This window comes from Harpia harpyja, chromosome 24 (genome assembly GCF_026419915.1).
Source record: "Harpia harpyja isolate bHarHar1 chromosome 24, bHarHar1 primary haplotype, whole genome shotgun sequence".
Classification (NCBI taxonomy): domain Eukaryota; kingdom Metazoa; phylum Chordata; class Aves; order Accipitriformes; family Accipitridae; genus Harpia; species Harpia harpyja.
Genome location: NC_068963.1, coordinates 540,122 through 554,518, shown reverse-complemented (window position 1 = coordinate 554,518; position 14,397 = coordinate 540,122). Strand labels below are relative to the sequence as shown.

General features: G+C 62.0%; 1 protein-coding gene and 1 long non-coding RNA gene across 2 annotated transcripts; both read left to right on the top strand.

Annotated features, from left to right (window-relative positions):
• Positions 1 to 670: 670 nt before the first annotated feature.
• Positions 671 to 1,676, top strand: LOC128135799 (uncharacterized). Its single transcript, XR_008233223.1, has 3 exons — positions 671 to 762; positions 1,265 to 1,344; positions 1,564 to 1,676. It is a non-coding gene; the product is annotated as an uncharacterized LOC128135799 (long non-coding RNA).
• A 217-nt stretch (positions 1,677 to 1,893) lies between these two features.
• Positions 1,894 to 7,463, top strand: LOC128135761 (maestro heat-like repeat-containing protein family member 7). Its single transcript, XM_052774824.1, has 12 exons — positions 1,894 to 2,082; positions 2,399 to 2,519; positions 2,840 to 2,929; positions 3,262 to 3,366; positions 3,803 to 3,983; positions 4,592 to 4,689; positions 5,143 to 5,292; positions 5,500 to 5,654; positions 6,014 to 6,161; positions 6,521 to 6,658; positions 7,110 to 7,286; positions 7,416 to 7,463. Exons 1-12 carry the CDS (start codon positions 2,060 to 2,062, stop codon positions 7,461 to 7,463), a joined length of 1,434 nt encoding a protein of 477 aa, XP_052630784.1. The 5' UTR covers positions 1,894 to 2,059.
• The last annotated feature ends 6,934 nt before the right edge of the window (positions 7,464 to 14,397 follow it).

Below are 14,397 nucleotides of genomic sequence, written 5' to 3'. Positions count from 1 at the left end.
GATAGTTTTCCCCCTTATTGTCTTCCTAGTTTAACCCCACGCCAGCTAGACTTCTCCTTTTGTGGTCTGCCAACTCCAACAGCTTCCCATTTTGGTATATGCTTAGTTTAACCTCGAAACCATAGAAAAAGTCTATCCTCTCTGCTGCCCACCCTAGAAATCCCTGGAAACGTCTAAAGGCCCACCAAAGCAGCAGCTTAGCTGCTGTTGAGGTCAGTCAACCGGGTGAACAACGGGGCTCTGGGACACACCGGAGGGCAACGGGGAGGTCCCCAGGGGACGTGAGGGCAAAGGGGAGCCTGGAGGCACCCCGAGAGCACCTAGGTGCCCAGGGCTGAGCCGGCCCCGTGACCCCCCAGGGGACGCCCTGCCCCTCCCTGCCCGGGTGGCGGGTCACAGTGGGGCCCTTCGTGACCTTCCCTTTGTGACCCCCACCGCACCGCATATGATCAGCACGGCTGTGGCCCCCAGCCCGCAGTGTCCGGCAGGACGGCGACGGGACAGGGCAAGAGCACGGGAGTGGCGAGGAGCCCCTGAGCACAGCCCCCGTCTTTCCACGCCGCCCCCGGCAGCCCCGCGGCGCCGAGGCGTTCTGCCAAAGCTTCCCCCTTCCCCACCCCTATCCCTTTCCTCCGTCCTGCAGGATGGCGGAGAGACCCCCCAGCCGCCCCAGGCCAGCCTGGGAGGAGGACAGGGCTCCCCGGGAGAGCAGCTCTCCCCCAGAGCTCTACAGGGTGTCCACGGTCCAGCCGCTGCAGACTGGTGAGTGAGTGGCCTCTGGGCTGGGAGTAGGGATGGGGCCAGCGAGCGCACCCTGCTCAATGCCAGGGTCCCGTTTCCCCGGCATGCCGGCAGCGGGGGTCCAGCGGTCGGGGGGCACGGCAAAATGCTGGGTCAGCTCAGGGCTGGGAGCCGGCCCCAGCACAGCCACCCCCGGGGGGGAGAGAGCAGAAGGGACCCGGTTCCTTCTCCAGGGGACGGGCAGCGAGAGGCAGCTGGGCTGCCAGGAGGCAGCGATGCTGTGGGACGGGGACCTTGCCCGTCTGCAAGGGATTTCCTCAGCCCGATGAACTCGGGGCTTTTCCTGCCACGTCACGCCCCAACATCGCAGCCCTTTTGCTGGGCACCCTCAAGCCCAAACACCTCCAGGGAGACTGCGCCAGGGGAGCGGGCACGGGGCTGCACGGAGGGCAGAGCTCCTTCTTCTGCTCTCTCCTGCCTTGGGGCCATCTCGACAGCCCTCCTTGCTCTGCTCCTTGACTAGATGGCAGCCAGTTATCTGCCTATGAAGAGGAAGAGGAAACCATGCACTGCATCCAGGCTTTCCTCACGAGCACCGAGAAGGTAACCGCAGTCATTTCCCTGCCAGCTCTGCCTGCGTCTCCTGATGGCCCCCCCAGCTCTGCTGCCTGCTGCCAGGCTGCTGGAGGGCTGCCGGCTGGGCAGAGCGACTCCCCGCCAGGTCCTCCACAAGGCACCGCACCCCCCTGTGCTCTGGTCAAGCTGGCCATGTGTCTCCCCCTCTCACGCTACCCCTTTGTCTCCCTGTCCCCCGGCTGCCAGGACGAGACCCAGAAGATGCGTTTTCTCCAGAGCATCCGCATGATCTGCAGAGCCACCAGGCACAAGGGCTCGTCACAGGGCCTGGATATCTTCTGCCACGGAGATGAGCTGGCAGGCAGTATCATGGTGAGGCGACACCCGGCGGGTTTGGCCGGGGGACAAGGCCCCCAGGCACCGGCACGCTGTGAAGACAGCGCTAAAGTGGGGACGGGGGGGGTGGCGAGCATGCGTGGACACCGAGCTGCCCCTCGGGGGGACGTGGTTTCCACGGAGAAGCCCTGCCAGCAGAGACCCCAGCACCGGGGGAGGAAGGGGGGCATTCTGGGGGCCGGCACCGGGCTGGGGCCAGAGGGGCTCTGCCAGCCCCGCCGACCAGTGCCAGGTCTGCTGGCACTGGGTGCTGGCGGCTGACAGGTCCCATCCTGGCTGCGCTCTGCAGGTGCTGCTGAAAGAGGAGCCCAGGGATCACCTGCGCACGGCAGTGCGGCAGCAAGCCATGCTTGCCATCTCTGCCTTGAGGTACTTGCCCAGCCCCTGCTTTGGCTGCCACCTCTCCGCAGCCAGCAGCCCTGGGCCTGGCTGGGGGGCAGCCCCCATCTGGGCAGAGTCAGACGGTGCCGTCTGCAGGAACTCTGCTCTCCCCTGCGCGGGGCTTGTCCGGAGGGCGGGAGGCATCAAGGACTGTCCTCTGGCCCAGGCCAGTGTCAGGGAGGGAGGAGGTGCCTCCAGGCAGGGCTCCCCCCACGGCCTCCGTCCTTCCCAGGGACCTCTTCCCCAAAGGCGCCTGGAGGCACCACTCCCGGCACCTGTGTCCAACAGGCCCCTCTCTCTGCAGCTCAGTGGAGATGGTGCCGGAGCACCAAAAGATGCGCCTCTTAAACGCCTGCTTCAGCAGCGTCTTCTGCCTTCCTCCAAAAGAGGACATGCAGGGCTTGGACACTTCCCTCTACCACGAGGTAAGGGCTGGGTGAGCCCCAGGAGCTCTAGGGTCCCCTGGGGCCCTGGTCGCCCTGTGCCGAGAGACAGCCGGACATGCAAGGCAAGGCAGGCTCTTGGCTTTGCTTTCCCACCCTTGCTCTTTGCCCCCTTCCCACGGGCCTGGCCACATCCAGTGCCTCAGGCTGCACTGCCCACAGCAGCTTGTCTGGCCTGAAGCCTCTCCCGGGCACCGTGAGGCAGCGCGGGTGTCCTCCCCTTGAACGGGGAGTTCGGATCTGTCTCCTGCAGGTAAGAGGGACCGCCAAAAGACTGCCCCCACCCTTTGTCCTCCTTGCAGACCCTGCACGCCATGGACTGCATGCTGCAGACATTGGTACTCAGCTCTCCTGCCTCCAGACTCAGCCAGGAGCTGCAGAGAATCTTGCAGGTCTGGCACAGGCAAAGCATGGGATTCGCGGGGGCTGTTCTCCACCCTGGGGGACAGAGCGTGTCCACTCTTGAGCGGACAGTCCTCACCCCAGTGCCACGCACAGACCACACTGCAGGGAGGGTGCCAACCTCCCGTGGGGGAGCCAGGGGCTGCCCACCGTGCTCTTCCGGAGCCCACTGTCACCTGGCTACAGGCAAAGTCCCTTTCCCCTCCGCGGAGTCCTCTTGTGTCATGAAAATGAAATTAGTCCAGCCGGGAGTTCAGCAGTGCTGCTTCTGCTGGCACGGGCGTCAGCTCCCAGGGCACACCAGCAGCTTCTCTCCTCCCAGATGCTGCTGACCTTCACCAAGTCCCAGAGCGCGGCGGTGCGCGAGAGGGCCGTGAGGAGGATTGGGATGCTGATCTATTTGATGGCCAGATATTCCTCACTGGAGGTAAGGAGCCAGGCCCCCTCCGGCCAGGCCGTCTCCCCTTCCCTGCACGCCAGAGCAGCCTGCAGCTCGGGGGTGCCTGCGAGGCAAGTCGGGGCACAGGTCAGGGCACTCAGCAAGGCTCTGCCCTGAAGCAGGGCTCTCGGCCCCTCCTTTCCCCAGGCTCTTCAATCCCCAGTCCCCTCTCTGCCAGGAGCCAGCTCTGCCCTCAGTCCTGCGCGGGACAGGACTGCCCCAGGAGCATGGCGGGAGCCCAGGCCTGGCAGCTCTCCCTGCGCAGGGATGCTGCCCAGCTCTAGCTGCTCTGGGAGCCGGGGCCGGCGGGGCCCTGCAAAGCGCTGACTCACCGGGCATCCAGCCCAGGCGGACTCTTGGCTTCACGGCTTTGGCCCGAGCTGCTGCCCCCCAGCCCTTCTGATGTTCTGCCTCCCTCGCCCAGGCCTGGCACCCCTTTGGAAGAGAGGAGGACTGCCCTGCCTGCTACAGAGGCTTCCATATCCCCAAGCTGGGACAGCTGCTGGGACATCTCATCCTTCTCAGCTCTTGCAAGGACAAAGACACCAGCTGTGCCGCCTTGGATGCTCTTTACTTCCTCTTGATATTCCTCCTGCAGCAAAGATGTAAGAGAAGCTCTGGTGGGCTGCGTCCCTCCACACGCACACATCTTTTGCTATGTCTCCTTGTTTTCGTGAGCATTGCGATGGACTGTTCCGGTGCTTGGTGGAGGCTGTCCCTGAAAGTCGGCCAGCTTCCCTGACCTCCTTTGCCCTTCACAGCTGCTTTCTGTAGCATCCCAACTCTCATTTTGCTGCAGAAGCTGAATGCTCACCTGAAGTCCAGGATCTGTTCTCTGCTGCTCTCCTTCCTCACTCCTCCCAGGATCTCAACCCTGGCTGTTTCCTGGGCCCTGCAGCCGCAGCCACAGCCACCCTCGATGACCACATCCCACAACCACTTCTTCCCTATCAGTGAAGAGCAGATCCAGCTGGGCATCACGCCGGCTGCTCCCTCCAGTGCCTGTAGCAAGAAGCCGCCCCTTCTCCTAGTCCTTCTCCATCATTCCTGAGCAATGTTCCCATCGCCCGTCACCCTTTGCTTTACACCCCTGCCCACCACCTCCTCCCCGACCATGGGTCATAGCCTCCCTCCTCCGCTGTTCCCAGTCCAAAGCTCTTTTTGGCAAAGAGGTGGAGTCCTAATGACTCTGCAGTGTTTCTCCCCTGTTTAGGCAGTGCGCGGCCAGAGGATAGTCCACAGCACCAAAGCGTGTGGGGAGCTGCCGGCACCTCCTGTCTTTCTTTGCACAGCACCGGGGACTTGACCAAGGTAATGAGCTCTCCCCTTGCTGGGGCTCCTGTCCGTGGCATCGGCAGGGGAACTGTGCGAGCAAAGGGACCCAGAGTCAGCGGGGCTGGCATGGCCTCAGTGTCCCTGGTGAGAAGGTTCCTGCTGTCCCCAAGCAGGGACGATGTGAGGGCAGCACTCCAGTGTCCCAGCAGCAGCTCCGGCCCTCCTGGCCTCCAGCAAGCCCTGGTTCTCTCTAGGGCCAGCACACTGTGCCCACGACCGAACCCTCCTCCCTCACCCTGAGGGCCCTCTGTTCCCATCCTCCCCTGTGCAGTGACTGCAGCCCCTGCTGCCAGCTTTCCTGCAGGCACTGCTGACAGCGCTGCCGGGCCTCTCTTGCCAGAGCTGCTCTCATGGCTCAGCTAAGCATCACCACCAGGGCATTCGGTGTGATACGTCTTCCCTCCCTTCCTTCCTTCCTCCCTCCCATAGGCGTTTGGAAAATACCTCAAACCTGAGGAGAAGACAGATGTCATCCTCACGGCCATCAAGGCCATGACAGACACCAGCACTTCTGACAAGGAGGGGGCCAGCAGCATGCTGGATGAGGCCATGAAAGACCCTGACTCCTGGCTGATGGACGTAAGCAGCCTGTGGCTGGATTTCCCTGCCCACAAGCCCTTTCAGGGTTGCTCGTTCTTTTCTTTCCTTCCTCCCTCCCTCCCTTCCCAAGCTGCAGCTCCCTTAAGCCAGCAGAGAGGGATGGGAAGGGCAGCAGTTTCAGTGGCAGCAGCTGGGGAAATGGTTGCACTCCAGTGGCAGCACCATCCTCACCTGTGTCCCCTCCAGGTGCCAAAGATCATGGGCAGCATCCACAAAAACCTGGAGCACATCTGCACGGAGCCAGCCAGGCACAGCATAGACTCACTCCTTCTCCTGCTGACCAGCCAGTACCCCAGCGAAGTGGTCATAAGCCTGTTGAAGTACTCTAAACTAGCTGACAGGTACCGGCCCCAACAGCCCTGAGGGCTTGTTCCACATGGGGAGAGGGGCCCGGAGACTCTGGCTGCCAGACCCACAGAAAACTGCAGGACATCCCCAGGGAGCAGGGCCCTCCATCCCACCACGCCCTCCGGCTCCGCTGGGTCGGCCGGGCCCGCAGCAGCCAAAGCTGGCCAAGCCAGCCCACAGCCCCGCCACCGGGCTCCCCCCTGCCCCACAGGGAACACCACCACAGCCCTCTCCTGCCTGCACAGGCAGGGCCCCCAGGCACTCCAATCCACGGGGACAGGCAGACCCAGGGTTGCAGGACCCGGCACGGTGGCCGAGGCAGCCCTGCTGACAGAGCGCTCTGGGTCTGCAGTGCTGCCCTGGCCGTGTGGAAGGTGTTGTTCTCCCTGCTCCAGCCTTTGGAGAAGGTCTTGAGGGAGCTGCACAGAGAATACTGGAAGCGGCGGATCCACATGCTGTTTGGCACCATGACAGGGGACAGCAGCATCTTCTGCCTGGCCGTGAGTGACCAGAGCAAACCTTGCTCACCTGCAGGGCTGTGCGTGCCTCTCGAGGAAAACAGGCACAGCCCTCTCCCCTCCCATCTGCCCCCAAACGCTGCTCAGTTGCTCCTCAGAGGCGTTCGAACAAGAGGCTGATGATGGTCAGAGGACAGGAGGAGCCAACAAAGACGCTGTGCGGTGTGCAGCGAGGCACAGGGCATGGGGGCGGCCAAGTGGCCCTCCGCAGGCAGAGCTGCCCCCAGGACGGGCTTTCTGGCCCCAGTGCCCTTGCCCTGAGCTGCCAGTGGGAACCAGGAGCCACACGGTGCGGGGAGCCCGCAGGCTCTGCCAGTCTCTCACTGCCATCTTTGTTTCAGATAATCGCCGCCAGCAACCTTCCATCAGAGACCTTTGCTGCCGCGGCCCGTTTCTGGCGGTCTTTGAGGGATGAGAGCCTGGAGGTGATCTCGCTGGTGCTCCAAGGCCTCATCACGCTGTCGCAGAGACGCGAGATGGTGAGTGGGGCATAGTCGAGTGGAGCCACATTGGCAGCCTGGAGGCTGGGGCAGTGGGTAACACAGTGGCTTGGCCTTGGCTGGGAGTCAGGAGGTGGGGTGCCAGCTCCAAACGCCTTCCCTGCCATGACGTGGCCTGCTGGCTTCCTGGGGAGCTCTCTGGGCACAGAGGGTTGGCTACCAACTCATCTGCGCTTTGGGCTGGTCGGAAAAGGGCGCGGCTGAGCAGGGGACACGGAGTCTTTGCTCTCCTAGCCTCCCTTTCCTCCCCTCGCTCTCCCCGCATCCCCATTAGTGTGCCCATGGCCACCGCCGGCCAGGAGGCTGCTGCAGCAATTCCCGTGCCTGCTGCCAGCAAGCTGGACGGGAGGCTGGTGCTCAGAGACTGGAGCATTTTTGCCAGGGTGGTCTTTCACCGCTTCGCAGAAAGGAAATGGTGTGTTTCATACAGGCAAGAAAAATGAAGGTCCTGCTGGAAGACATTCTGAAGACCCTGCAGTATGCCAGTGAAGATATCCAGATGAAGGCCCTGCTTGTCTTCAGAAACATACTGGGTCATATGACGAGGGAGGAGGCCAGTCCCATTGCTCTGAAGCTGGCAGTGAAGCTCCCGCCGCTCTTCAGCAACGTAAGGCTGCTGCAGGAGCCTGAGCCACGGCGATGGGCACGCTGCAAGGAAAGCTGCCTGTCAGCCGAGCCCTGCGGTCGGCACTCAGGCAGGGCTGCTCCTCTCTGCACTCTCCCCTGGGCTCTGCAGCCCAGCATGGCTTCTCCCGGACAAGTTGATGCCTCCGGGCGACCTTGAGACCCTGGGCTGGGTCCCAGCCCGGCCCCTGGGCAAAGCACCAGCAGGCCAAGAGCTGCTCTCAGAGCCCCGAGGGCTCCCCTGGCTGCGCTGCCAGGCAGGACCAGACGTTCTGCCCAGGCATTGTAGCAGGGGGGCCGAGGCTGAGCCAGCAGCGGGTGCCCCAGAGGCATTGAGGAGGGCCAGCCTGGTCTCCTCCTCAGCCCGTCCCCGGGGAGCTCTGTGCTGGCGTGGCTGGTGCGGCTGGCGGTGAATGCTGGGTGGCTAGGGGAGCACTCGGAGGCACAGGCACCGCCTGATGGAAACCTCTTGCGTGGCCTTTCACGGGCCCGGGGCCGTTCAGCCACTGCTGCAGATCTGGTCCACAGATCCCGTGTTCAGAACCCGACGCCGGAGCATCTCCCCTCACATCAGCCACGCTAAAGCCCTTGCTCACCGTGGGCAGGGAGCGGCTGTTGCTGAAGTTCTCCCGTCTTCCTCCCGAGCAGGCGTCCAGCCAGCTGCGAGAGTCCTCCATCCGCCTCTTCGGAGACATCACGCAGATGGTGGTGTGGAGACACAGGAGACAAATGAGGAAGAACGTGCAGCGGGGCCTGCTCCCACTGCTCTTTCACATGAGTGACCAGACCCAGAGCGTGGCCAAGGTACAGATTCAAACCCGACCAGGGACGCGAGGAAGGGTGTGCTGACACCACGGGGGCGATCTGGGCACGAGGGGCAAGGGCTGCTGACAGTCGGAGTCTAGGAATATGTGCCACCTCAGGGTCCCACCGCTTGAGTCACTGAGCACAGGGCAGAGCTCCCCTCCTTCCCTGCACCAGGCCCACCGCTGCCTTCCTCCTCCCCCCATGCAGCCCTCCTCCGGCACAGCTCTGAGGAAGGTCCCCGCAGCGTGAGCAGGGGCAGAGAAGCCGGCACAGACATTTTCAACACCTGCCCCACCTGCTCCAGCAGGGCTCAGCAGCAGCCTGTGGCCACCGAGCACGCAAGTCCCTACAGGCTTCCCTACAGGCGTCCCTGCAGGCATCGGAGGCCAGGGCTTTGAGCCCCCAGGGCTGTGCCCAAGAGCCCCCCAGATGTTTGCGCCGGGCCATGTCCCAGCTTCCTGAGGGCAGGATCGCTGCAGGAACAAAACCCCGCTCACCGAGGTCCCCTTGCCCTCCAGTCTGCCCCCAGCCCTGGCAGCCGCTCAGCAGCTCTTGAGGATCTCTGTTCTGCTAGCTGGCAGCATGAGATACCTGAGGTGGTGGCTGCCCCGTGTCCCTGCCCCGGGAATTGAATCCAGTTCAGACTCGGGCCCCCGCCGCCTCTTCCCATAACGGGCTGGGAACGGTCCGGAGCCTTGCCAAGAAGCAGGGGATGCCAGGTCTCCTTCCTAGGGCTGTGGTGACATCTCCCAGCCTCTGCTGCACTGCAGGCCTCCAGGGAAGCCCTCCTATCTGCTGCGGAATTCCTGGAGCAGAAGCAGCTCAAGTACCTGACCCAGACGGAGCAGGCATGGAGGATTGGAGAGTGCTTGGTGAGGACAACCCCCAAGCCCCAGGCAGGGCCAGGCTGGATGAGGGCTGCCCCACGTGCCCGCGGGGTGGGCTGTGCAGCTGTGCCTCCCCTGCCCTGCTCCAGCCCGGAGCCGAGAGCCCAGAGCCTGGAGCTGCATCCTCCTTCCCTGCCCTCAAGGGCTCTTCTCCAGGACTCTCTGCCCTCCCCGCACACACCCCAGGGTGCTGAAGGTGACCCCGGCCCATCTGGGCCCAGGCAGCAGGATGGAGGGGTCTCAGTACCGCTGGGCCCCCTCTGCGTGCGGCTCTTTCTGGACCTCGGCCCCACAGGGCTCCCGGCTGGGTGACAGGAAAGGCCTGGCAGGGGAAGGGGGTGCTGGGAGGAGGGACTGCTCTGGCTGGCTGGGGAGGGTCTGTGCCAGCCCCGTGCCCTTGTGCTCTCTCCAGCTGGTGCAGGACAGGAACAGGGTGGAAGATTACCTGTGGCAGAGCCTGCTGTACCTGAAGGATGCTCAGGCCACCGTGCGAGAGGAGGCCGTCAGGTTCACCGGTAAGCCACAGCCCCTGGAATCCGTCTTCTGGCAGCCTGGCCCCGCTCCCAGCCACTGCACTGGCAGCAAGGAGCAGCCTGGGGCTGCCAGAGCCCCGGCTGCCCCGTGCAGGGCCTGGGCAGACAGGGGCTCTGCGCTTCCCTCCCACCCCTGCCCGTGCAAGTGAGCCTGCTGGCCGCCTTGCTCAGTCCCCCCCTGCCTCGGGTGCTGTCCTTCCCTGGGGTCACCCTGCTGAGGGGGAGGAGGCCGTGCAGCCGAGCCGGCAGGGCCGGGCTCTGTGCTGCTGGGAGAGTGCTGGGGAGCAAGAGGTCTGACGACGCTCTGTGCCTAGGGCTTGCCGCGCGGCACCTGAGGGACCAAAGTGCGGAGCGGCTGCGTGAAGTCTGTGATGGTGAGCGGGGGCAGTGCTTGTGGGGCTAGGAACAGACCTGGGACGGATGCGGCCATGCCTTGCCCTGCTCCAGGGAAACGCTTCGGGGCCAGGGGAACATCTCGGGGGCCAGGGACAGAGCCGGGTGGGGCTGGCGTGCTCCGGAGGGGATGCCCGGGGGGTCTCTGGAGACACGGGGGTTTCATCTCTGCTCCGTTTCTTTCTGTCGCAGCCCTCAAGCCCTTGCAGGAAGACATCGAGCCCTCCATCTGTTCGCTGGCAGCTCAGACCATGCTGATCGTGGGTTCTCCAAGGAAGCGGCCAGCATCAGGATGGACCAGGGCGCTGTGCTGCTGGCCCTGCAAAGCCAGGGAAAAGTGAAGGTCTCCTTGGGAAAATGGAAAATTAAAGCTGCATCAGCCAACCCAGTGCTGTGGTCTCCTTCCCGCGGGGAGGGGAGCGCCCCGAGCAGGCGGAGCAGGCAGCGCCGTTCCTGCCCTCTGCCGCTGCCTGCCGGACAGCTCATCCCTCAGCACACCTTGGCCACAGTCTTGTTTGACAAGTTCACCCCTCGGCCAGGCTCTCCCCAAGAAGTCGCTGTGTTTGTCCTCCCCCTGCAGAAATCTTTTCTTTAGGGGGGTGGAGGGCGAAGGGGAAATGGCAGCCCCCAGAAGAAGCAGGGCTGCCCGGAGAGCTGCCCAACGCCCTCCCTTTCCAGCAGCCCGTGGCAGCCCAGCACACGCTGACTCGGGGTGCCCTTGCAACAGAGCCCCAGCTGCCCCGCTGGACCACAAAAACCCGGAGGGGAGGAGGAGAGAAGCTTTAGGCAACCTGGCCCCTCCGGAGACAGCCCAGGGCAGGAAAAGGCACCCGCGCTCTGCCAAGCTGGCCAGTCTTCTCTCGGTCCCGGTCTTCAGAGGTGGCTCTGGGCACCTCCTGCGCGCTCTGGGCTGGCACAGCCTTGCCCGTGGGCCACGGGAAGTTTCCCTCTCCCTGAGCCCAGAGTCCTGCCCCACAGACGGCACCCTGGGGCAAAGGGCAGAGGAACCAAGAGGCTCCCCTCCTTCGCAGGGTCCCAAGCGTCAACTGTAGCATCTCGCCCATCCTTTGTAGTGCCCAGAGCCTCATGTTTCGGGCCGAAATCCTCAGTTTTAGGGTCTAAACCCACCTTGGATGGCCCACAGCCTTTCCTCAGGGCCCGCAGTTCCATTTGAGGCTCCAAGCCCTCAAGGTGGAGCTCGTTGCGTGGCAACGTCCACCCAGCAGTCTGGGGGGAGTCAGTGGACCCGGGACAGCCAATCACGTTTGAGGAGGGGGGGGGGCAGGTAGGCAAGGCACGTGATTGATCTGTAACCAACCAGTCAAGGTTCGGGGCCTGCAGGAAAGGTGGCAGGAGTGGAAAAAGCTGGGTACTGGGGGGCAGGGCATGCCGGCTCCACCAATCCTAGCTGGCAGTAGAGCAGCACAAAGATGATCGATAAGCGGTCTGACCCATCATTGGATGGGAGGAGCGAGGGAGAAATCCCAAGCAGCCAATCGGAGGAAACGTCACCTCAGGGGAGGGCGGGCAGCACACCTCGGCACACTGACAGCCCAGGCAGCCAATCACAGAGAGCATCACCTCAGGTGAACTGCACCTGGGCAGCCCTGTGGCCCAATCCGAGGCAGCCCTCAGGGAAGGGCAGGCCCCAAACCAGAGCACAGTGACAGCCGAGGGGACCAATCCGAGGCAGCATCACCTCAAGAGAGGAGACTGACAGCCCTCCCCACCTGTGCTGGCCGATGGGAGAAGAATGCGAGCTACGCTGGGGACCAGACCCAGCTTCGACATGGCACCCGCGGGGCCTGCCCCGAGCCCAGCAGCCCCCAGCCCAGGCCCAGGGCCCCTATCGCCCCTGCCACCCCTGCCCCCTCTCTCCCTCCCCCCTTACGTAGCCTGTCATTCCAAGGGGGCTTTGGGCCCCCCAAATGAGGGCTCGGACCCTCCAGAGGCGGCTCGGGCGACAAGGATGCCTGTCTGGATGCTAAAAGAAGAGGCTTTGGACCCTGAAATGAGACTGTGCAGACTAACAGTGAGCCTTTGGGCCCTGAAAAAGAGGGCTTTGGAGCCTAAAATGCAGCTTTGTAAGACAAGAGTAAGACTTTGGAAAGTAAAAATGAGGCTCTGGACCCTAGAAATGTGGCTTTGGACTCTACAAATGCGGCTTTGGACCTTCCAAATCAGACTTTGGGGCAGAAAAATGATGCTCTGGGCCCTGAAAATGCATCTTTGAACCTTAAAAGCGTGAACCCTGGAACTTTGGACCCTCCAAATGAGGGCTTAGACACTCCAGATGTGGCTTGGACCCTAAAAATGCCTGTCTGGACCCTAAAAAATGGCATTGGACCCTGAAAATGCGACTGTTGAAAATAAAATGAGCCTTTACACTCTCAAAATGAGGGGTTTGTTGCCTAAAATGAGGCTTTAGAAAGTAAAAATGAGGCTTTGGACCCTAGAAACGTGGCTTTGGACTCGACCAATGAGGCTTTGGACCTTCCAAATCAGACTTTGGGGCTTCAAAATGATGCTCTGGGCCCTGAAAATGCATCTTTGCACCTTAAAAGCGTGAACCCTGGAACTTTGCACCCTCCAAATGAGGGCTTGGACACTCCACATGTGGTTTGGACCCTAAAAATGCCTGTCTGGAATCGAAAACTGATGCTTTGGACCCTGAACATTAGACTCTGCAAACTACAACTAAGCCTTTGCACCCTGAAAACGAGGGGTTTGGAGCCTAAAATGAGCATTTGGAAGGCAAAATGAAGATTTTGGACCGTAGGAATGCAGCTTTGGAATCTACAAATGAGGCTTTGGACCTTCCAAATCAGACTTTGGAGCACAAAAATGATGCTCTGGGCCCTTTAAAATGAGTCATTGTACCTTAAAAGCATAAACCCTGGGACTTAGGAATGAGGCTTTGGACCCTGAAAAGGAGGGTTTGGACCCTAAAACCGAAACTGTGGGTCCTCCAAAAAGGCTGTGGGTACTGAACAACAGGCTTGGACCCTAAGTACGAGGATTTTAGTCCTCAAATGGGGCACTGGACCCTTACCATGAGGCTTTGGACGTGAAGGAAATATGCAGTTTTGCAGCCTAAAATGAGGCCTCGATAGCAGGCTTTGGGCCTTCCAAATGATGGTCTGCGCCCTCAAAATGAGTCTTTGAACCTTTACGAAGCGTGTGACGGAATTACTCCTTCATTGTTTATCATGTTGAGCAGCTGCATGGATTACTAATGTTTCACAGTATTAATTCAGCAGGCTCTCAGTCACTTACGGAGGATCTGCGATGGGTAAGGGGTCTCTCTTCCTTGGGCAAGGATCTGAAACCTTGAGAGGTGTCCCTGCTCAAGGGGACAGTCGCTGGGCGTGCAGTCCAGCTGCACTTCAGGGAGAGCTCAAAGCGGGCACAACCTGATGAGCGAAGTGGCTGGCTGCTAGCCAATAGCCGAGACGGGCTAGATGTCTTCGTTTCCTCTCCGGTATCTTGTTCTGTACTTTGGTTATCTTGCACTTTTGGGTGTCGAAACCACCTTTCGAAGTCTTTTCCGAGACACCTTCGCTCCCTCGCCTGTGAGCCAGGGGCTCTCCAGCTTGCAAGTTCACCCCCAGGACGCCAAGGAGCCTGTCGCTCCTTAGTCACCCCGCACCAAAGCACGGCTAGGGGTCAAGTGTACCCATCCCACCCGTGCCGGCGAAGGACCGCTGCGAACAACTACAAAAGCCGACGCTCTTTCGCAGCTTCCCGTCCCCTCAGAGCTTTCCCTCCCCTCAGGGCTTTCCCGCCTCTCTGCCGCCTCCCGAGAGCGGCGCTGGGATTGGGCAGTGCAGGCCCAGCTCTGATTGGCGGCGCTTCCCGCGGCAGCAGCCGATTGGCTGTCGCTCTGCCGGCCGGGGAAGGCTCTGGGCTGGAGGGGGGGAGCGCTCCGGGGCGGGGGGGGGCGGTTGTCACGGCAGCGGCGCGGCCCAGCCCCTGCCGCGGCCTGCGCTGTCAGGCGCTGGTGGGGGGGGGCTCGGGGCCTGCCCTCAGGAGCAGCACCGCGAGTTACCGCTGGGAAGTGTCAGGGAAATTCCCTTCCCCAGCGGGAATCCTGTCGGCCAGGCTTTAGGGCAGGAGAGCGTATGAACTTTGTGGCTGTAGCTGTGAGTTCAGCACAGGGGCTGCAGGGTGAGGAGGTGCTGGAATGTGGCCGCAGGCGCTGGGGTTGCTCCTGCCGAAGGAAGCCAAACAAAAGGCAGGGTGCTAGGGCAATCCAGCTTGCTTAGAAGAATGAGCACTGCCTGCGACTAGCGTCAGGCTTCAGACCACCGTGTCAGGATGGCTTTGTCCCCTCAGAGCAAGTAGCGAGGCTTTAAAAACGAGGCTTGGGGCCCTAAAAATTAGGGTTTGGACCCCAGGAAGGAGGCTTTAAATCCTCAAAAATAATGAACGTTTGGGCCCTACGATGAGGCTTTCAGCCCTCCCAATTAGGCTT